The 24,814-nt window shown below is 37.5% G+C and overlaps 1 protein-coding gene across 2 annotated transcripts in view; it reads right to left on the bottom strand.

Moving 5' to 3' along the window:
- CUBN (cubilin) overlaps window positions 1-24,814 on the bottom strand; it is a 273,783-nt gene that overhangs the window by 103,678 nt on the left and 145,291 nt on the right. For both annotated transcript variants that reach the window (XM_064479416.1, XM_010992039.3), the window contains exons 34-39: window positions 22,386-22,496; window positions 20,875-21,003; window positions 19,591-19,723; window positions 7,431-7,636; window positions 6,320-6,504; window positions 4,347-4,539 (exon numbers count right to left, since the gene is read on the bottom strand). In XM_064479416.1, coding sequence (XP_064335486.1) covers window positions 4,347-4,539; window positions 6,320-6,504; window positions 7,431-7,636; window positions 19,591-19,723; window positions 20,875-21,003; window positions 22,386-22,496 — 957 coding nt within the window. The remainder of the gene's footprint in view (window positions 1-4,346; window positions 4,540-6,319; window positions 6,505-7,430; window positions 7,637-19,590; window positions 19,724-20,874; window positions 21,004-22,385; window positions 22,497-24,814) is intronic.

Genomic DNA, 24,814 nt, shown 5'->3' with positions numbered 1-24,814 from the left:
CCTCTCCATTGGAGGGGGGAGACCCGGCGAACAAGTGCTAGTCTTCCTTTGCCACTCCCTCCCCGCGGGACTGGTCCCACACTGTTTTGTTTTTCCTTCTTTATTTTTTCCTTTTCTGCTACCAGATTCGTGGTATCTTTGTCTTTTGAAGAGGGCGATGTTCTGTTGGAGTTCAGCAGGTGCTCTGGTTGGCTGGGTGGGTCTGTGGATGTGAGTTTTGGTGTATTTGTGAGAAAGGGTAAGCTACGAGCTTCCTTCTACTCCGCCATCTTGGCTACTCCTTTCTTTTCTTTTCTTTTCTTTTCTTTTTTTTTTTTTTAGCTCTTTCAAGATGATCCCTTTTTCTTTAGCTTTGATAGTTTGACAGTGATTTGTCTAGGTATAGATCTCACTGAGTTTGTCCTACTTGGAATTTGTTGGGCTTCTTGGATGTATAAATTAATATTTTTCATCAAATTTGGGAAGTGTTCAGATAGTGTTTCTTCAAATATTCTTTGTTTCCCTTTCTCTTTCTTCTCATCTGTGACTCTCATTATGCACTCATATATATGTTGGTATAATGATAGTTTCTGAAGCTCTGTATAGTGGTCTTCATTCTTTTTCTCTCTTTCCCTCAAAGGAAAATCTCAGCTGACCTCCCTTCAAGTTCAATGATTATTTTTTCTGTCTGCTCAGATCTGTCATTGAGCCTGTTCAGTGAATTTCAACTCCATGATTTCTAGTTGGTTGTTTTTTCTTTTAAAAATTTCTATCACTTTACTGATACTCTCTTTTTGGTAAGACACCATTCCATACTTTAATTCTTAGACATGGTTTCTTTTAGTTCTTTGGCATATCTACAATAGCTCATTTAAAGTATTTGTTAAGTAATTCTGACATCTTGACTTTCTCCAGGGTAGCTTCTATTGATTCCTTCTTTTCCTTTGCATAGGCTATACTTTCCTGGGGGGGGGGGGGGGCTCTCATAATTTTTTGTTGAAAAACTAGACATTTTAAATAACCTAATGTGGCAATTCTGGAAATGTGGCAACCCTTCCCCTAAAGTTGGCTGTTACTGTCCATTGACTTTTGTGCACAAATTCTCTAATGTCTGTATTCATTATCGTGTGTAGCCTGAAATTCTGTATTCCGGTTAGTGATCAACAATTGATTAAACAGATATTCCCCTTTTAATGTCTGGAAACAATAATCCTCTCAGTCTTTTGTGAGGGACTGTGTGTGGGGGGGGGGGGGCAGTTAGGATAAGCCTACCTGACCCTAGAAGGCAGTTTACAACTCTGCCTTAGTATTCACTGTCTACTTTCACAGAGCCTTAAGAGCATGTGGAGGTGAGAAACTAGGGTCTTCTCTGGTTTTTCTTGGGCATGTTCACAGCCCTGCACATGTGTGGGGACTTCTATATTCCCAGAAACATGTCAGAGCTTTTCACAGCCCCCTGTGGATATCCTGTTCTTCAGTGTTTACATTTTTGGTTAGCCTCTTATTAGCTGTAAGTGGTATCATTACCACATGCAGTTGTGATGCTAAACATTGTCACTGATGATTTTCAAAAAACACCCCATTGATGGGGCTTTTGTACACAGCATGCTCTGTGTTAGGGCAAATGAAGACAAATCCAGAGGATGGAACTTTTATAGGAAGCTGCCAGACAGATTAAATAATAATTCCCTAGGGATAGGATGATTTTTGGAACTCCTGATCTGTTCCACCCACCCCTTCCAATAGCTGCTGGGCTGCGGGTTTTCACCGCTAAAATAATTGTGAGGCTATTGTAATGCTACTGCAAAGCTGGGGTGGGGAAGAGGCTGAAATAGGGAAAATTAAGATACCAGAAAGCTGGCTACTCTTTCTGAGATTCAACCATTTTTCTTGAATAAACACTGCTTAGATTGTTGTCATCTTTAATTAATTTCCAGCATTCTCAAAAGTTGGTTTTGAAAATTTTTGCCAGTGTTCTCACTGTTTTTATGTAAGAATGGATTTTCAGAGGTCTTTACTTCACCATTCCTGAAGCTTATGAGTCTTATACCAGCACGTGTTTGAATCTTGCTGGGGCCAGCAAGAAATAAGTGTAAAATTTTATAGGACTAGGTCTTAATTACTTTGTTCTATTACTACACAGGCTGCAAAAGTAAAAAAAAAAAAAAAAAAAAAAGACAAGTAAAAGCAATTTTAAAGTAGAATATTTGAATATTATCCAGTATCTTCAAAAGTTAAAATTGTCCTCTATATAAAATATTTCTGATCTTGAATTTATACAAAGCAGTTGTCATTCTAACTGACTGTGGGTCATTAGTGTTGTTTGTCAAATATTCCATCTTTCCTTACTTCCAAACACAGGGTGAAATTGCATTTCTTAATAATTCTGTGGTTGGGTGAAGCCTTTTGACCAATTTTGGCCAATGCATTATAAGCAAAATGCATCATTTTTAAACTGCAGTTTTAGACTGAGACATGCCAGGGCTCTCTTTCCTCCTGCCATGGTCACAGGTAACGTCCCAAACAATGTCAGCTCTGACAGCCTAGTTATGGAGTGATGATGGTGACGAGGCCCCCAGTTAACCTATGGGGAATATGTAACATGAGCAAGAAGGAAGTCTGATTGTTTTTCAGCTACTCAGAGCTTGGAATTATTTGTTACTGCAGCATAACCAAGTATTTCCTGACTGATACGCTAAAAATTTCCTACTTGACATGTTTAATTTCCTTCAGATGACCCTAGTCCACAATAGGCTCACTTTCCTTTGATTGACTTTTCATTGCCTGTACCAGCTGCTTTGTTATTTAGTTATTTAATTACTATATCATTTTTTTAACAGACAGATGAATGCTTTATCTTTCTCAACTACTTTTAAACTCCTGGAGAGTAGACATTATATCTTGATTTCCTTTCTTAGTCAGGATACACTTACCTCAGTGTATCTATAATAAACCCACAATAAATATTTGTTGAAATAAATTAAATATATGTTTGTATAAGGAATGCTAATGGTACAATGTTCAATACATGAATACATTTTAAAACATTAAGCTTTTTTTCACTTTAATGAAACTTGCAGAATGTGAGGTCATCATGGAATACTCACTTACACCAACTAGATGACTAGTAAATTATAAAATTTTCTTACCCACTTATTTTCTCCTTTGCTTGTTCTTCATTAAAAGAAATGAGATTTATGATATTACAGTCAATCATCCATTCAAATAACATAATTATAGAATATATATATGAGAAGAGAACTTACTGTTTTTGAGTACTATATTGTATTTGTTGATACACTGTTTTGCATGGCAGATTACTTCCCTAACTTGAGATGTGTGGATATAAAAAAAGCTTAATTCAAGTTTACGTATAAGAGCTATCCAGACTTAAAGTGACAGCTCAAAATTACTTTGGGCAATTCCTGATGGCTCCTTACTCTTAGATAAATAAATATTTTAAGGAAGAGAGTCATAGTCAGTGTTATCAAAGTACCTTATAAGAGAGGCAAAAAACCCCATCTCAGGACAGAATATTAAGAGGCATTAAATAAAAGTATGAATTACACCTTCATCTGTGATCTCTGCTGATACAAATTCCCAAGAAGTTAGCAGCAAGTAGACTCTAATCTTTTAGGGTCTCTTTAGTCCCAGAACAAGTTCAAAGTTTGAAAATCTTCAATGATACCCTATGATAATGTGTCCCAATCAAATATTTCAAGGACTGAGAATATGCTATAAGAAATATCTGCTGAGCTTATTCTACATCAACCCTCAAATTCAAGAGAGTCATTCAAGATTGTTTAAACATATTTTCAAGCAAAAAGCACAGTCTCCCAAAACACTGCTTACTGGGAAAATTAGAAATGACTCTCAAATAGTGAAGTAAAAGCTTAATATTTAGGCCAACTTTACCTGAAACTTGAAGTTTTTACAACCAGTTGAGGACAAACCGAAACATTTCTGAAGTCATACTTAAAATGTAATACAGAAGAAAAACAGTTACTTCTATTAGTTGATCCTTAACTATTGTGAGTGTGTGTATGTGTGCATAGTATTTGCAAACCAAACTTTCAGAAATCTCTGAAGTGACCTCTAGAAATTGTAAGTAGAATAGCTTATGGATATCAAACCCTTAATTATTATGAAAAATATAATGGAAAAATCAGCATTTGCTGGAAGTAAACATATAATTTTTATGTTTTTGTGAAATTAAAAGAACACTTGAATGCATGGAGGAAGGGTTTTGAGACTGTAATTATAATACTTACTCATTTGTGTATTTGGCCCTTATTAGTAGGAATCTTTGAAATGTCAGTCTACACATATCAGCCCCTAAAAAGAATTTTATTTATTACCAAGCACACCTGTAGCAATGGTAGGTAAAGGTCCAACAGAGGCATTCATCGCAAACCACTCCAGAAGGAATCCTTTCCCCGAGACTGAAGAATCAGAAGAAAACTGAAACGTCAAAGAACTTCTAGTAGAGCCAAAAGAGTTGGTCTGGGTACCACAATAGGTTCCAATCAGGCGGGAATGAATGCCAGACCCATCATAAATCTGCATGTAAAAGGCATAATAGAGCACTGACTTTAGGCAATCACCTCTGTTTTTCTTAATAAAAAGAAAACCAAAAGGATAACTTTTTATAATTTTATCATAATGGAAAAAATAATGAAGTAACATTATATATTAGTTTAAAATAAAAAGTATTGTGAGATATAAAATATGACTGCAAATAATTAAATGTGTTTTGAAATTATTTATATCCATCCTGTAGGGTTATATTAATGAACATGTTCCTTGTGATGTAGCTCATTATATGATTTACAGTAGAATTTGGGGGTGGAAAAGTAGAAACCAGGATAGTTGCACAACAGTGCTGACTGAATGTACTCTGGGGGGTCAAAGGAGGAATTAGGAAGAAAACAGAAAAGCAGTAATAAAGAGGAGAAGTTTAATGAGAGAAAGTGGACAGGTATCCAGGAGTTCTATTTCCAAAGAAGTAAGTAAGCAGAATTAATAACAACAAAAGAATTACAGCTTGCCAGGGCTCAGCATATTCAAAGCATTCAATAAATCTCTTCCATTTGGTTCAAAATATTAAATTGCGTTAGTTAGAGATGTACTTTGCAATAGTTTCCAAATACATAATCTTGAGCACGTTTATTTTTGCTGCACATGTGGATGGATGGTGTCCAACTACATTTCACATCCTTCCCTCCATCTTCTAAATAATCTGAACAAGTTCATTATAAATGTTATTACAAATTTCTCCATTGAAGCCACGACATAAGCTCAGATTTCACATTATCTAATAATTATTTCTACACATAATGAGCATCTATTAGGTACTGGATTCTTTGGGAAGCACTGTGGATCTAAAATGAATAAGACAGACCCTTGGCCTTCAAGGATCTGTTCATGAAATAGTCAGACTCATAGAAGCAGAGAGCAGAAGGGGGTGGTTGCCAGGAGATGGCGGGAGCAAAAAATAGGGAGATGGTCGAAGGGTACAAAGTTTCAGTTTTGCCAGATTAATAATTCAGAAGATGTAATGCAGAGCAATGTGACTGCAGCTAATAATACTACACTGTATGCTTGAAATTTGCTAAGATGGTAGATCTTGAGTATTCTCACCACACCAAAAATAAAAAAGATGGTAACCATATGAGGTGATAAATATGTTAATTAGCTTGATTATGATTATTATTTTACAGTGTATACATATATCAGAAGATCAAGTTGTACATTTTAAGTATAAACACTATTTGTCAAATATACCCCAATAAAGCTACATAAAAGATAATCTGATAGGCTTTCTGAAATTGATATAATAACTAATGTCTGAATGCCAATGTTCACCACAGTCGTTATATTTATTTATTTTAAAATTCACATTCAAATGTTTAACACTCTAACATAAAAATAAGTAGGATAATGGGATATAAGAAAGAATGAATAAGATACATATACATGCTTAGACAAAGCCCAACAGAAAAATTATAATAATGTTAAAAAAAAATAAGTTAGATACAGAATTCTGGTATCTGACTTTTCAAATTAAAAGAATTACCATTGTATAGGTAACCTAGAGGGGGTACTCATGATGTAGGCTAGACCATCCTATATCATTCGCAACTGCTTGAATAGACATTAACTTGGATCTGTTATGTTTTAAATTTTTTTAATGGAGGTACTGGGGATTGAACCCAGGACCTCGTGCATGCTAAGCATGCACTCTACCACTGAGCTATATTCACTCTCCCCAACCTAAATCAATTTTTGCCAGTAGCAATTCACCTAAATTTATAAACATTGATTGCACTTGGAAACTCACCTTTAACTTGTCATAATAGCAGTTAAGTGTTCCTTCAATGTCCATCTCCAAGATTCTACCATGGATAACTTGAGATTCATTCAGATTCACTATCCATTGGTAATTGGAGTTGTGAGGGTAATTGCTAGGCCATAAGGGAGAGGCGATTTTCCCATGAGTTCCCACAATATTATCATTGCCAAATACTAGGAAGGAAAACAGAGTAGTAAATCAGACCTACTTGGAAAAGCTCTTTAATCAAATGAAAGAAACAAAAGGCAAGGGGTTTTGAAAAGGATGGACTTTTAATTGACTGCAATTTCTTTTCTGAACACTGAAAGAAATACTGCTTCCTTTTTGGTTTCTCTGCTATCTATTAATTCCTGGGAGAAGGGTGATTTTGTGAATGGAATTCCATCTCCTTAGCAGGCTACACAGTGTGAAAACAAGCAATAGCTTCCCATGTAAAAATGGGTTCCCAGACCCCAGGGGACCTGGGGCCATGGGAAGGGGTATGACCAGCCCTGCTCTGTAATTTTGGTTTGCCTATTTTCCTGTTTTACAAAAGAATAAAATATGTTTTTTTAAATTATATAAGAGAAATGGACATCTTCAAATCACATACAGAGAGGCTAATTATGAAAAAGTTGAGTTAGAAAATAAAAATATTTATTTAACATTTTATCCAATTAGGAGAATACCTTGTTATTATAATATCTGGGCACTTAAGCATATCCTAAAGTAACATTAGATGTTTTTAATCCAAAGAACATAGACTTTATGGGATCAAATAAACACGTTTGACTTAAGTATACCAAACTGGAACCATAACACTTTAGAAAGCTCTTTAATACAATATCATGAAAAAAGTTTAATTTAATATTGGGTAGACACTAGAGCTTTAAAAGAATATTAAAATCACTGAGAATGCTCTCCCTGGCTCTTAATGAGCCATTCATATAGAATTTAATTTTTTGCACATTTTATATAATAAAGTAATTCCACAAAGACAAGAAATATCAGGAAATACGGTAGATCAGCATTGTTCTTAGTGCATTACTGAAAATACTGTTATCCTTTCTAGTTTGTAGGAAACATTCTGGAAGCCATCACTATAGTGGAACCAACTTACTCTTTGCAAATGCAGCCTGGAAGCCAATGCCACTTCCTGAGCCGTCTGAGACAAATCTGACCCATAGGCTATGCCCAACAACGGATGAGTAATTGAGGGGGAGGGTGTTTCCACAATATCGTCCCACCAAGTGGCCAGTGGAGTTTCCTTCCCGGATCTCCACAAAATCTCTGCTACAGTCCTGAGAATCCTCCAGCTGGAAAGTTCTGATATGGGGGGAAAAATTAAAGAGATTAAATTGATAGGATAAATTTGGGAATTATTCTGAATCACATGCTGGGTTGACCTGCTTACTTTTAAAATTTTTTTTCTTTAATTTTAATCACAATGTCTTTTAGCTGACTCAAAAATTTTCTTTCACTCAAATTTGTTGAAATGGCTATATGAGAGATCTGAAGACAATTAATACACTGCCTTCAAGGAATTTTCTTTCTGGGGGAAAACTAAGCAAGAATACAGGGGAAAAAATCATTATAAGGCAGAATATTGTGCCATCAGACCTATAAAGTGGGATAAGAATTTTGAGACAGAGGTATCATATCTGATGGTGAAGCTCAGTAGTAGCTTGATGGAAAGACTTTTTGAGACTGAAATGTAATAGTAGCTGGATTTAAGGTGCAGAAATGGTGGGCATGGAATGCGTGGCAACCGAAGTACAGATGCAGAAAGGGTGGGACATATTTAGAAACCTGTGAGCCGTCTAGATTGGTTAGAACATTGAGTGCTTTAAGAAAGCATAGCTGGAGTGGTTTGATGGGTTAATTTTGGGAGAGCTTAAATGACAATTAATTTCTGGAAAGGAAGGAAAACACAGCATTTGTAATAATGCAAGCGGGTGTTCAAGCATATTAAATTTTTTTGTATTCTGCAGTTATGATGACATAAGGGAAGGGAGGGTAGGAATAGTATCTGCCTCATCTGACTGTAATTAGTAACATATATAAAGAGTCCAGATCATGTAGATGCTAAATGAATGCTTTTAAAAATTGGCCTTAATGCTTAAAAAACTTGGATATAATCAAGATAATGTGGTACTGGTGTGAGGGTGGATGAACAGATGGCTGGAGTAGAGGAGATTATCCAGAGCAGGAGCTGCAAATATACAGCCAGTTCAACCAATTGATGGCGCCAAGTTTGGGCTTCAAAAGAGCCTCTGTGGCTGTATTTGGACATACAGCTTCATTACCACCTGTGTTACCACCTGTATATATGTGGTCATAGTGGAAGCATGGCTAGATTGGGGGTTTACAAATGAACAAGTGGGGAGTGATAAGTAAAGACAAAGAGAGAAAGAGAGAGAGAAAGGAAAAGAGCAGATTAGGGAACACCCATATTTTGAGTACAGTGAAAGGGAGAGGAAATGATAAATACAGGAGTAGTGTGGAAAGTAAGATAAAAACAAATTCAAAGTCATGTCACAGAAGCTAAGAGAGAATTATGGAGAGGGTGATGAAGGGTGTCAAATGATGCAAAGATCCAGGATTAAGAACAGGCTATAGGATTTGGTTACTCAAAATAAATTAGTAACTTTTAAAGGGGCAGTTTCAGAGACTCCACTCTAGGGTTATTTTCCAAACATACTCAGGAATCAATTAGATGATTTTTGGTGATTTCCACAAAATGATGAATTACGATAACAACAGCAAGACAATATCAAGCTTTCTGTAACACCCAACAATTAGAATTTACAAATTCTCTACATTTTATTCTTTTCATGTGCCCAATAACATGTATAAAAAGTATCAATATAGTTGACAAAGAATCAAATCTCAGAAACTATTAAAACTACTAAAAACAGTGCTCTCTGAGCACTATTAGATGAAATTAGAATTAGGTCACAAAGAGATAACAAGAAGATCGCATAGTTTGAATACATAAAACACCTTTCTGTATAAACCATGAGCTAAACAAGAAATCACAATGGAAATTAGAATATGTTTAGGACTAAATGAAAGTGAAAACATTGTGTATTAAACCTTATGGAGTGTGGTAAAAGCAATATTTAGAGGGAAACTTATAGCCTTAAGTGTTTATAGTAGAGAAGAATAAATACTAAGAAAAATTAATTAGATGTCTAGTCCCAGAAGTTAGAAAAGCAGAAAAAAAAAAAAAAAAAAAAAAACAACCCACAAAGGAAGCAGAGGAAATAACAGGACAACTTTAAATACTAGAAAAGAATTTTTAAAAAGCTATTTCTTTGACAAGACCAATAAAGTTATAAACCTCCAATAAAACTGATCAAGAATAAAAGAAAGTTTAAATGAGCAATTACTAACAAGAAAAGGACAAAATTACAGATACATCAGAAACATTTAAAATTACAATGAAATCTACTAAAAACCCATATCAATAAATTTGAACACTTAGACAATTTTTTTACAAAAATACAATAATTTAACTAGTTTAAGAAAAAATGAAAAACCTAAAAGACCATCAAATCAGTAAAAATCAGTATTAAAAATTGCCTGCAGACAAAACGAGTATCTGAGCCCAGATTATTTTATAGGCAAACCCTACCAAAGCTTCATCAAATCAATATTCCAATCCTAATCTTATGCAAATTTTAACAAAAATATTTAAAAATATGACAGTGTCCAACTTACTTAATGAAGTTAGTATCACCTTGAGAGCAAAACCAGTCAAGAGGGGTCAAAGAAAGAAAAAGTATAAGTCACTGTCAATAATACAGATGAAAAATCTTACATAAAATATTAGCAAAATGAATCCATCAATCTGTCAAATATGTAAATCTTAACCAAGTTGAACACACAATGGTTTAAGATTAGAAGATCTATTAGAACAATTCAACAACAATTCAACACACACAAGCATTAAAAGAGAAAAACAAACGCAAAAATATATCAAAAGAGTCAGCGACAACTGCAGAAAAAAGCATTTGATAAAACTGAACACCCATTCATCGTAAGAACTCTTAGAAAATTAGGAATAAAAGGAATTTTCTTAACTGGATGAGAAATGTCCACCAAACACTTAAGAAAATACACTTAGAGGTATAAAAATTTTAAACATTTCTTTTAAATGAGGAACAACACAAGAAAGCCTGTTCTCATCACTTTGTTCCACAATATACTAAAGTATTTTCCAGGGCAGTAAGAGAAGGAAAAGGGGCACATGTTCTAAGAATCAGAAAAGAAGGCCTATAAAATCAATTCATACTCAAGGGCACTCATTCATTCATAAGTACATACTAAGTACCTTTTTTTTTTACTTTCTTTCTTTCGTTTCTTTTTTGTTTTGTTTTGTTTTGTTTTGTTTTGCTTTGTTTTGTTTCTCTGTCAGGTCCTTTTCCAGGCACTGAAGATAACAGCAGGAGACAAGAAACAAATTTTTTGGCCATTCTAGAGAATGGAATGGTTGCTGGATAAGATAATGCAAAAATTAATAGGGTTTCCTTATACCAGCAAACAAAAATTTATGCACTATAACTTAGTTAACTTTCATTCAACAAACTCTTTACTATATTGCCAGACACTGGGACAGGACAATGAAGAAAAGAAACAATGTTTTCCCCTAGAAGGAGAGAGAGATAATAAACAAATAAATAGAAAAATAGTGAGGCAGTGAAAAGTTCTAGGAGGAAAAACTCAAGTAATTAAGGGGGGTTATTTTGGGTAAGATGCATAGGGTACATTGTAATTTTAAAAACAGATGTCATTTTTAGTGGCAATAAAAATAAGATGCCTAGGAATAAATGTAACAAAATGTAAGATTTTTACAGAAAACAATATGAAATTTTAGTGAAGGACATAAAAGAAGACAAATGACTGGCAAGATATCCCAAGTTCAAAAAAATAAAGAGTCAATAAAGATTCTCCCAAAATTAATCTATAAATTCAATATAGTTGTAGTAAAATCAGTAAGTATGATTGCATTTATGTAAAACATAAAGCTGAAAGCAACATTATATAGTGTGTATGGAGAAATGTGTGTATATATATATATTACATATGTGTACCTATATATAATAAACGTATATAAACATGCATAGAAATGATTCATATAAAATTCAAAATATGGGTTATCTCTGTGACAAGAAGGTAAAGGGATATGGACAGGAAACTTTTGCTGCCTTATACTATTTTACTTATTTCAATAAATTTTTAAAGAAAAAAGTAATTTAATAATAAAAAATGGTAAATGAAGTGAATACAAACTATTCTGTTTTCAGAAGTAATGGAAGAGAGTTTTTGCTGAGAAGGACAAGATAAAGAGAAGGAAGAATGACCTAGTAAGACAACAGAAAAGAAACTTGGAAAGGATAAAAAATCGTCTCAAGAATAGAAGACTTACTTCCCTATTGTGTATTTTTCAGTCAATGCCCAACATTATGTGTGCAAGATTTCACGTGATGGGAAGTGTAGCGCACTCCTGGGGCTCTGTTTCAGCTAATGGGTTAGGATGCTTCAGGGAAAGACTACCAGCCTGGAGGTTCTGGGACCTCGAGCCCCACAGTGGGATCGCTCTATCAGACACGCCTCTGAGCTTTCACTGTCACCCAGAGCACTGGAGCAGACTGGTCAGCTCTGCTCCACCATTAGCTTCTCAAGCCAGATACTAGCATTGGTAGGTCTCTAGCTGGACAATGAGTCTGCAGCTCTCACAAGCCCATCAACACTGGTGACCACAGTGTGGATCATCCGGATCTATATTCCAGACATAGTTTTAGCAGCAAGCTGGGACTGATTATGGAGCAGCAGAAGATTCAGGAAGTATCCACTTCAAGCTAAACAAACACATTTGTCTTACCTCCACTGTCTTCCTTGCCCATGAGATTCTTTGTAAAACAATGTTTATACCTACAATCATTTTTGGCAAAGACTTGTTCTGAATCCATCTTTAGGATCATTGCCAAGTTTGGCGCTTAAATTCAGGCTCAGTTTTATTACCCACAATATTATCAATAAATATGCTAAAATTGTGTTCTTCTGATTCTCAGAAAAACAGAAGGAAGTGTGTTCAATTTCCTTAGCAGGTAATTTACATGAAATTGCCCCTGAAACCTTTCTGCTCAAAGTGCAGCACATGGTCTCACAGCATCAGTACCACCCGAAAGCTTGTTTGAACTGAAGAATCAGGCCCTACCACCAACAGAATCAGAATATGAATTTTAAAAAGATCCCAGGTGATCAATGTGCACGTTAAAGTTTGGTCTAATGGCCCAAAAGATTGCTAAGTGCAGGTCTTTTCTGTTTTAGTACCAGACTGGTATGAATCCAATGCTAAATGTGAAAAAAAGACATTTCATTAAAAATGATAGCAGGATGGTATCTGTAAGAATCAAATTAAACTTTGTAAAAAGTTTTCTTGTTCTTGGAAGTCTTTGTTTTAGGCCGCTTCATTTTATAAGTAAATCTACCTTCTTTCCAAACACATTGGCTCAGATCTGCTAGTAAAAATAGGACGTGGAACAAAAATAGTACAATCACTGTTTCTCATTATCTCATTTTGATTCTTGAACCAAGATCAATCGCATTTTAGGAGGACTGTGCCGGCAAAAAGTACATTTTCTGTTAATTCCTTTAAATATCTGTTTTATAAAAAAAAAATTTTTAGGTTTTATTTCTCCCCTGTCCTTTTGTGTTACAGATTCAACCATAATTTCTCCAGTTTTTCTCCCAACTCAGTTTCACGGCAGTGTCCACAATCCAAACCCCATGTTTTAGAACTTGATGTATTCCGTATGCTTTTCATATGCTCTGCACCCACCCGAGGGGAATGTTTCCAAGCTCCCATCTGGATACGGTTTAGACCAGGGCAGAAATAACTCACTCAGAGGCCTTGCCGTAAAACCCTTCTCATTATCATCGACATAAAGGGGAACATCTTGCGTTCCACAAATTATATCTTAAAAGTAAAACTCAGGCAAGTAACACGAAATAATCAAAATTAACTTCTGATGGATGAGAAAAGAAAAAGATGAGACATTAAGATTTGTTGATACAGTTTCTTCTGTGTAGCACAGGGAACTATGTTCAATATCTTGTTATAACATTTAATGAAAAAAATGAAAAAGAATATATGCATGACTGGGACATTGTGCTGTACAGCAGAAATTGACACTTTGTAACTGACTGTATTTCAATTAAAAAAAAAGATTTGTTGATGCAATAATCGGGATTTAGTGACCTTTAAAGAGTAAAATGGATGATACTTGCTTTGAGTATTTACCTCTCATTTTCTATAAGAAGCACCCGGTGTTGTCCATTTGCGTTTATCTTTGGATTGCCACGTGAGACACTTTAGAAATGGCAGAGGAGAGCTTTTCATTGGACATCAGGGCTGCATCAGCCTTGCGCTATACACGTGAACATCCGTAATCACAACTGTGGCCCTATATGGACGTGATTATGCCCTACAGATGCAACGAATCTCTTTAGGTTTTAAACAAATAGCTTCTTGACCTGAACTTACCAGTAACACATCAAGAAATGGGATCTTGTCTGTCTTAAACATTCCCAGTACCTGGCCCGGCTCCTGATAAGCACTGGACACCAGATCGATCAAGAATGTGAATGTTGTAAAGACCAAGAGGAAAAAGACCCCAAAGAAGTCCTTTTATTTAGCAATATGAGACCTAGTAAGCCATGTGAAGGGCTTCAGATTTTATCATAAGAACAATGTTCGTCTTTTATTCATCATTACATATAAAGCATCTATTATGGGAGTAACATGTGCTTTATATACAAAGCAACTAGCATGGGGATAACAAGTGCTTACACGTATAAGCACATAGTAGGGACTTAATAAATACTTATTGAATAAAGAAATACATATTAAATATATATATATATTTCTTTTCATAAAGAACTTTGGGTTTTTAGTGAAGACAAAAGCAAACAAAACCTCTTCCCCACGTGGCAACTTAAACTTGCAGTGCCTTTCAGGCACTCAGAGGGTGCCTTTGTTTTGACACAATGCCACTTGGACCCTGCATCAGGCACTGTCTGATTGATGGACTGAAAGAAAGCAACTTGAGATGGTGGAACGTGGTCCACAAACAAGATTTCTCTCTCATTTTAAAAAACCCATTCTTAATGCACAGAATGGCATGTCTAGGAGAAGGAGCAAGACTCTTTTTGAATAAACAGACCAGTGTCCTCAAAACAGTCCTCTTTTCTCAACAGTAAGTTACTAAGTAGATGTTTTTCAAAAACAGAGTTAGCACCCCCAGCCAAAGCCCAATGCTATGTGACATAGTAAAATAAATAACATTTAATTTTAAACGGCAATTTAAATACCCAAATCTTATCATTCAATATTTGTTAAGCATCCATTACCAGCATGGCATGTTACAAGTACCTCCCTTTTAGATTAAAAAGTCCCATTTCACAGACCACATGCTTTTCACTGTCTACTTCTAGAAAATACATTATTATTTTTTAATTAATTTAACCTAAGACCACTCAGAATGTGATGTGACCCTACTGTTGATTTCATATCCTTAGTTCATATTCAAAAGGCTTACAGTTCAATGAGGAATATGAGAGTGGTTTTACAAATCAACCACTAGGTTCTGTAAAAAACTAATAAACAGAAATCTCAATTATACAGAGTTGGGAAACCAGGAGGGGGTGCTCTCGTGCCTTGACATGACAGCAGAGCCCAAGAGGAAGAAGACTCTTCTTTCCTGGCAAGGACTCAGCCAATGAGAAGTCATGGAGTCTGTTTACTGTAGCCCTCAGGGCTCTCTCTTCCCTTCTATAAAAGCATTCTCCCTCCCATCCTGTGCAGGGATTTGCAGTGGCTCACCGTAGTTGTAGACCCAGAATTGCAATTCTCTGCTGATCCTAAATAAATCCATCTTTGCTGGAGAAATAGCTGGCAATCTATTAATTTCTGATCAACATTTTGGTGGCTTATACAGGGACCAGATGAGACCCACGACAGCTCTAGGCTGGTAAGCAAACAGGCGTGGTACCCACAGATTGAGCCCACTGTCACTCACTGCTTTTCCTGTGGACCCTAGAGTTCAAATGTATGTTCTTCTCTTGGATCTGAGCTCATACTTTGTTTGCATTTGAAGATCTCCAGGTTTTATTCAAGATCTATTTTGAAGTTTCATCTTACCAGTCAATACTTTGTTCTGCACGTGAGTAGTTGTTGGGCACTTCTTTCTGATTTGAAATCAGACTGTTTCAACTGAAACTGGCTAGCCTTTGACCCATTCCTTCGGGAACAGGGGCCATTTCACTGAAACTGTGCCAGTTTTGTTTAGCCTTCAGTCTATTCCTTTGCAAAGGGCTAGTTTCTCGAAACTGGCTGAAAAAGCCTTTGGCCTAGCTCCTTTAGGACCAACATATCTCCTTAGAATTGGCTAGTATTTAGGCTTGAAAACCATTTAAGCTGTCTGTGGTATAAAATATTTGAAAACTGGCTGAACTGGGATCTTTCCTTTCTAATAAAAGGATCAGGATGTAACAGGAAACTATGTCCACTCCAGATTTAGTTAATGTGGCAAACCAGCCCTCACAAACTCTAGATGAGTCACCTCAGAGGAAAACTGCCAACATTCCTAATCTTCAACCACAACAAATGAAGGCTCCTAAATGAAACCAAAGCTCTACTAGCTTCTGCTATTATTGCAAAGAGCCAGAATATTGGAAAAGAGGTTGTTACACGTTAAAGTGCTCTAGGTGCCTTCAGCCCTCTAACCAGCCTTTTGCCATCTTCCCAATTCTTAATAATGGCACTCTAAGGAACTACAGGGGCTCTTCTCAATCCTCCTCTTAAGTGGCATGGAGAAACACTTCTCCAGATTGGGGACGAACTTCTTCCACGCTTAACTGACACTGGAGCCACACTCTTGGTGCTCAACCCCACTACTATAAAACAATCTCTGCCTCGGAGTACTGAAACAGCTCAAGTAGTGGGGAATGACAGCAGCTGTCCACCTGGAAGAGATGCCATCGGACAACCTCAACCCAATTTAATGAGAAGAACCAGATGACACAGCCTTCAAGGTCACCTCCTGACTCCTCATGGTGATCTACAGGAAATTCCACTGGGTAATGCTGGCTTCTCATGGCTCACTGATGGTTCTCATTTAAAAGGTGACAAAGGCAAATATAGTTCCAAGGACGCTATTCCTTTTGATGTTCCTGAGGCAGCATCTTTACCTATAGCTACTTTGGCCCAACAGATTGAATTACATGCTTTTACATAGGCTTATATTTTAGCCAAGGACAAACCTGAGAATATTTATACTGGTAGTTGATATGCTTTCAGAGTAGCTCATGATTTTGGAATATTGTGGAAGCAATGTGGCTTCCTTATTTCCGGTGGGAAAAAAATTTTAAATGGCCCCTGTGTTTAGGAATTATTGGATACAATACTTTTACCTGTCTTTTTAGCTATTATTGAGATTCTGGTTATTCTAAAACTGACTCTCTGAAAGCTAAAGGAAATCGCTTTGCTGATATCTCCATGAGGAATTCTGTCCTCATGGAGCCCAACAATTGGCCTCAGAAAAAAGAAAACAAGATGGGAAAATCAATAATCACTGGTTTGACCAAAAGAGAAACTTCTGATTTGGATCAAATTACAACTTATTCCTATCAGACACTCTAAAGTTCCCACTCGTCACCTCTGTGCATGCATTAAACCTCTGTTCTACTGACCAGATGATGGCCGTCATAAATCAATATTAGAGAGGAAACATTAACAAGGCTGAAAAAAGTGCCTACTTCACTTGTCCCATTTGTCCAAAGTGCAGCCTGTTCGTACTGCTCTCAGACATTTTAAACTGCCTAATGGATCATTCAAGCTCTGGCAAATGGATTTCATACAAGTTTTCCTCTAATGGATATAAATATACTTTTGTCATAGTCTATATATTTTCACACTGGGTGGAAGCCTTCTTTTGCAGCCAAGCTACTGTCTCTTCTGTGGCAAAAGTTCTTTTGGAAAAGATCATCCCTACCTGGGGAACTCCTCCCAAACTTCATAGTGTTTGAGGAATCCACTTTACTGGCCAGACGCTTTGACAAGTCTGCTCTGTTTGGCTAGTTTTACACTTTCACTGTGTTTACACCCTCAGTCCTCTGGTTTAGTCAGACCCACTGGCAGAATCATTAAGAATCAATTGGAAAAATGTATGGAGGCCCTCCAAATACCTTGGTCAAAAGCATTGCCATTAGTTCTTCTAAATCTTGGATTCACCCCTTTTGTCACTCATAAACTCTTATCCTCTATAGTCACAGGATTTCCAATGCATTTGCCTCCCACTTCTTTTGACCCACAACTGATAGAAGGAGAGAATTTTCAATATTGCAAATGATTAATTGCTTCTATTAAAAATAACCATGGTTTGATAGAGCAATCTCTTCACAGTGCACCCTTGGGAGATGAAGACATTAAGCATCACCCTTTGGAACCTCGAGATTTTGTCTATTGGAAAAGACTCCTTCAGAAGAACTCACTTTGACTTCACTGGGAAGGCCCCTATCAGGTACTGCTAACCAACAACCCCTGTGACACCAAACTCTGAGGAACAGACTCTTGGATTCATGTGGCACACCTAAAGAAATCACTGAAGCCTGACTGGACCTGCACATCACCTGGTGACCTGAAAGTAAAGACTTTCTGGAATTAAAGTAGACAACATTTGATGAGACAGACTAGACCTGTTAGATGTTTGTCATCAAACTTTTGATGATGACATAAGGCTTCACATGATCTCCAAGGTTTATGGTCTTGATATCATATGAATTTTAAACGAAAAGTACCTGAGCTGTGTAATCTAAAAAAAGAAGAAGAAGAAGAAGAAGAAAGAAACAAAGAAACAAAGGAAGGTGGGAAGGGACAAATGACCATAAATACAAAACAGAAACAGACTCATAGACATAGAATACAAACTTGTGGTTGCCAAGGGGGAGGGGGATGGGAAGGGATAGACTGGGAGTTCAAAATTTGTAGATACTGACAGGCATATGTAGAATAGATAAACAAGATTATACTGTATATAGCACAGGGAGATATATACAAGATCTTGTGGTAGCTCACAGTGAAAAAAATATGACAATGCATGTATGTGCATTCATGTATGACTGGAAAGTTGTTCTCTACAATGGAAATTGACACAATGTTGTAAACTGACTATAACTCAATAATTAAAAAAAAAATAACCTGTTCCACCCCCCCCCCCCCAAAAAGTACCTGAGTGTTCTCCCTCCTATGCCTCCTAGTTACTCAAATATGACCTTAAAGGTTCTCGGTCTTTGCACTTCCCCTCCAACATGAAATGGTCCTTCCTGACACTGATGCACAGAAAGACACTGAAAGTAGAAAACCTGACTCTTGAAATGCAACGGTTTCAGAGAAACATCTTGATCAAAAGGGGGAAATGTAAAAAAAAAAATTAATAAACAGAAGCTTTAATTAAATAGAGTTGGGATACCATAAGGGGGAATCTCTCATGCCATGCAAAAACAGCAGAGTTCAACAGGAAGAAGAAAGACTTCTCTTCATTCCTGAAGGACTCAACCAGTGAGAAGCCATGGACTCTGTTTACTATAGCCCTCCCAACTTCCTTTTCTTCTCTATAAAATTGTTCTGCTTCTCTTGCTATGCAGGGACTTGCCATGGTTGCAGATCCCAAATTACAATTCTTTGCTGATCTTAAATAAACTCATCTTTACTGCAGAAATATCTGGCAGTCTATTTATGTCAGATCAGCAGTTTCAAAAAAACCTTTCAAAATCATTCTTCTGTTAGGAGTAGAAGAAAAGGTGGATTGGGGTGGGAATAAGATATCTGGGCAATTGAAATGGGGAATTCTGCTGGAAGAAAGAATGTTAATCATTCTCCCAAAGAACCTAAATGTCCCCTTTTTTAAAAGATGAAATTAATATTTTCTGAAAATGAGCATTCCAAAAATTAATGTACCAAGAGATCAGGCACGTATTTTTGGTAATGTTAGGCAGAACTCTAAAACCATTCTTAAGAGAATTTTAATGCTGTTTATAACCTCAACTATGACTGAAACAGAGGAAATTTGGAAACAGACTTCCCAAAGTTCCCATCGTATTCTCCAACAGTTGTTTGGACACATATGCTATTAGTTGTCCATCCTATTAGTAACAGTGCTTCCTTCCTGCAGATTCATTCTCACTGAAACAATACACTATAAAAAAGGACTTACATAAAAGACAGCTGGAGCTGGTTGCCAGGGGAACTGACAATGTTCCAGACACATTCCACATTAGAGGGATAAATTTCTGGGTATCCAGGGCTGTTGAAGATGCCTTCAGCCATGTGGAAGATTCCACCACAGGCTGGAAGAAAAGAGAAACAAAGTGAGTAGCAGAGTACATACTGAATACGAGACACCATAAGATAAAGAAGAAAGGACATTAGAAGAGCTGTTGGCAGCAACAAAGGATATGTTATTTCCATCTCATAATTTTAAAAATCCATGTCATATATAATAAGGAAAAGATTCTGAAAACTGAGAACTAAAAGCTACAGGGTATGCTGGATTAGAAGGACTCACTGTGGTTTCTTTTCTAAAAGCCTTTCCTCTCGTATGTAATATGAGAATGATTTTAATCCTGTAGCCCCCCTGCATTTCTGACCAGGATGATTTCCACCCTGGCCTAGAACAGAAGGCAGTGTTTCAGCTTCTTCTTCTCAAGAGAGCACCGAGGGGGAAGGGTATAGCTCCAGTGGTAGAGCGCATTCTCAGCACCCAGGAGGTCCCGGGTTTAATCGCCAGTACCTCCTTCAAGTGGAAATCAGTGAAGAAACCTAATTACCTCCCCCTCATAAAAAACAACCAAACAAGTCAGCAGAGCACTGCAACATACACAAATCTCCTAGGTGTCTGAAGGCTTTTAACTGCAAATGACGAGGAAGCCGGCAGCTAACAAACAGCACTCTCCTGGCTAAGAGACCCTGTACCGGGTGACTCCTGCTTCCCCTCCTCCCCACGTGCCACTGTCCATCCCGCATCAGTGACAACACCCAGCCCTGCCCGAGCCCAGCTGTGACACCAGGGAGACTGAAGAACAGCAGCTGTCCATCTGTAAGAGATGCCATTGGACATTGTCCATCAGCGGCTCCCTTAACAAACATATCACGAGGGAGAACAAGGGCACATGGACAAGTATGTCACCCAAGATCACTCCAACCAATGCTACCCACTACCAGAGCTCACCCCAGCAGAATCAGTCCTAATCACCGAGCCCTGGGAACAACCTAAGTGTCCGTCAATGGATGAAGGGATAAAGAAGATGCGGTAAAGAGTTCACTACCATTAGAATTTACAGGCATGTTAACCTAACTTGGAAGAAGGCAAGGTTAGACATAGAGGTGATCTCAGGAAACTAGCTCTGAACTCTGAAGGTGGAAGAGTCCCAAATAACAAACCAAGGATTTTCTACCCCTTCCTCTTAACCGAGCAGCGCCAGCTGCAAACAGCTCTTACCTGATGTTGATGCTGCAAATGTAGCGTGGAAACCATCAAAATTCACCACAGAATCTGAGACGAATCTCAGCGTCAGAGCATTGCTGAAGGAAGTGATGGGGTGGGGCATGGAGGAGCCACAATAGCGGCCTAAATAATGAAGGTAATGACAAGGAGATGAATGATGACAGGTAAGCATGGACTTGCTAGGATCACAAGAGACCAAAGCAAACAGAAGAAGTCACTATCAAATTGGGGTCAGTGTTTGGGACGCTGCCTGATAATTAAAAATAAACTGTAGATACAAGCGTAAGAGAGACGATTTCTAAATATGATAAAGAGCCTTAGGGGGAAGATAAGAACAACACAGATTATCTCCAAATGTAATTACTGCTAAAATCTCCAGTGTGGTTGGGGCCTGCAGAAATAAATGTGCTAATATTTATTATTATATATCAAAAGTGATATATAATAGCAGAGAAATGTGTGAATGTTGGAGCCAGAATATCTGGATTCAACTCCTGGCTCTGCTGTTGACTAGCTCCGTGACCTGAGTCAAGTTCCTTAAGTTCTCGGTGCCTCAGTTTTCTTACTCGAGAAAGGGGAACATGGATAATAATGAAACCCTCTATCATAAGGATATGAGGATGAATTGAGTTACTATTTATAAAGTTCTTCAAGTAGCACTCAGCACCAGGTAAGTGCTATATAAGCGTTTATTAAATAATATAGCCTCATCCTTGGCCAAATGCTTATAGGCAAAAACCACAAGGAATGCAATCCGAAGTCTGCCCAGAGCAGAGAATACCCATCAATTGCCCCCTATTGTCCCAGCTACTGTTCTGGGCACTGGGATTAAAGCAATGAGCAAAACCCTGTTGTCCCAGCTAGTGTTCTGGGCACTGGGATTAAAGCAATGAGCAAAACAAAGTCACCTTTCTGAGGGAGTGTGTCTTCTAGGGCAGGGTGAGAAGCTTGTGCGACAAAGCTCACATAGGAGTGACTCACAGAGAAAGCTGAAATAACCTGAGATTGTTTTGCTTGAGGACATTTCAGAAACTAGAAGGCAGCAATCTTGAATTTTCTTGGGATGTCTTACAAACAGAACTCCAGATTATTGATTGATTGATTGGTTGGTTGGTTGCTTGATTCTTTTGCTTCCACTGAGGACAAAACCAGAAGAAACATGCCCCCTTTGCATATAAGAACTGTGGTCAGATACGGACAAGAGATCTCCCACAGAGTGCGATCTAATGCTTGGAACGGACTGCGCTTGCCTACTGTCTAAAGCAATCACAACTTCCAATTAAGAAAAAAATGTATGTAAACTATTCACATCCTTGGACATGAACAAGCTGTTTCTTGACCTTCACATGCACTCCTGCTTTCTTAGCCTCTCATTATCCTAACTTGGCTTATGTTGCCCTTCATAGTCATTGGAAACATTCTAACCTTGAATGACACCAAATCCATATGTAAGGATAGAAATAAAACCCGGCCAGGGCCGCAGAGGGAAATGAGCAGGGCAGTACCTCGGAGGGGCGCGTCGGCATGACTGCCGTCCAAAACTTCCAAAAAGTCTTGGGTACACGTTGTGCTGCTTTCGAGTCCAAAGTGACTAAAGGAGAGGGTAATATGATTGACTATAAGAAAAAAGAGAGAGAGAGAGAGAAGGCTATTTAATAAAGTGCTGATACGCAAAACACACAGGGAGAGAAATGTTAACCCTGATCCTTTGACTTGCTGGTTCTCCAGCATGGAAGCAATGAATTTGGAAGATGAGCCCAGGGGTACAGGGTGTGAAGGGGAAAAGTAACTACTCTGCTACAAGCTTTCCTTTGAAGAGTGACAGAAGCGACATCTTTGAAAATGTCGATAGAATCTGAATGCAGGTACCTGTAAGAGGACCCCTGGGTAGGCTTACTTCATGGATTATGGGGAGTGTACCAGACATTGCTGTGTTCCTCTCAGAAACATCCTTCTCAATACAATAATGTCCTTAAATTCTGATTTTTCACCTGTGCTTGTAAATAAGGCACATTCTTCTCCCTGGCACACCAATCCTAACACTCCCAGAGTGACTTTAAGGCCTCAACTTGGGACCCAGAGGTTCAGTCATTTATAAAAAAAGCTTTAAATTACTTGCAGAACAGTATGTGCATGGGTACATTTTCCTTTTGTTTTTCTTTCAGGGTCTGAAATCTTCAGAATAGAATCTTTCCCTATTACCGTCTTTGAGCCAGTGAGATCTTTCCTCTAAATGCTTTACAACTCTTTAGAAATTATCCTTAGGTGCAAAACTGTTGGACCCAAGGAGGGGTCTTCTTTATCCAAGGCTCAGTTCCTGGCTGGCTGGCAGTGTTCTTCAGCTAATGATGGCATCACCACCCCCCGAATCACATGCAGGGCAATAAAGATATTCTTTTGTTAACTCTTAACATCCCTAGGGAAAATGTTAGAGAATATCGAAGCCAAACTTTTCATTTTTCAGATTAGCTAATGGGGTCTCATTGGCTTAAGCGAATTTCCTGTTATCACACAGGTCATTAATTACAGAGCAGAGTCAAGCACTTAATGCCTTTTTCACATTATGTCTCAGATCATCAATTTTTCCTGAAAACTTCGAGGAAGGACAGGGCTCATTCGAAGAATCCATCATGGCCCCAGGATCATCCTCCTTGTGGTGACTTCACTTCAGGCTTTAGGAGTCTCCTCATTTTCTCTGTAAAATGTGGATGATAATCCTTACCTCTGGATAGTTACCAAGTCAGAAAATAAGATTCTAGGATTCTAAAAATAAAATAATGTACGCACTTATTAAATGTTTCTCCATGGCCTGTGCTGGGATGTTTTTAATACGTGCATCGCTGCAGAGAACAGATTTTGTAATTAACTCCCACCTTGATTGAAGACCAACAGGCCCCAGGGCATTGCACCCCCAAACTGTGAGCTACTAACTTCCAGGCTATGGGTCCTGTTATTCATTGATTCATTTAGCAGCTGCCTTCAGCATAACTGCACTCAAGGCACAAGTATCAAAAACTATTTATTTTTCCTTTTTTTTAAATTGAGTTACGTCAGTTTACAATGTTGTGTCAAATTCTGGTGTACAGCACAATTTTTCAGTCATACATGAATATACATACATTTGTTTTTATATTTTTTTGAGCTCCTATAAGATCTTGCATATATTTCCCTGTGCTATACAGTATAAACTTGTTTATCTATTCTATATATACCTGTCAGTATCTGAAAACCTCGAATTCCCAGTCTGTCCCTTCCCACCCCCCTCTCCCCTCACAACCACAAGTTTATATTCTCTGTCTGTGAGTCTGTTTCTGTTTTATATTTAAGTTCATTTTTCTTCTTTTTTCTTTTTTTTTTTTTTAGATTCCACATATAAGTGATATCAGATGGTATTTTTCTTTCTCTTTCTGGCTTACTTCACTTAGAATGACAATCACTAGGTCCATCCACGTTGCTGCACATGGCGTTATGTTGTCATCTTTTATGGCATTGTATAAATATATCACAACTTCTTTTTCCAGTCATCTGTTGATGGACATTTAGGTTATTTCCATGTCTTGGCTACTGTAAATAGTGCTGCTATGAACATGGGGGTGCAGGTGTCATTCTGAATTAGGGTTCCTTATGCCTAGGAGTGGGTCATATGGTAAGTCTACTTTTTAGTCTTTTGAGGAGTCTCCATATGGTTTTCCACAATGGCTGCACCAAACTGCATTCCATTATTTTTGCTTACCCCCCCCCCAATATCACATGCCTGTCAATTCAGCAAGGTTATAGGTTTCTGCTTTGCTTCCCTTGCCAGGCCTTGAAATTTAAATAAATAAGTAAATAAGTAAGTAAATAAATAAATAAATAAATAAATAAATAAATAAATAAAATTAAGAATAAACAATAAAAATTACTTCCTACCAGATTAGGAAACCCCTGTTCTCGG

This window comes from Camelus dromedarius, chromosome 26 (genome assembly GCF_036321535.1).
Source record: "Camelus dromedarius isolate mCamDro1 chromosome 26, mCamDro1.pat, whole genome shotgun sequence".
Classification (NCBI taxonomy): Eukaryota; Metazoa; Chordata; class Mammalia; order Artiodactyla; family Camelidae; genus Camelus; species Camelus dromedarius.
The sequence above is the reverse complement of the archived record's forward strand: the minus strand, read 5'-3'. Positions and strand labels throughout refer to the sequence as shown.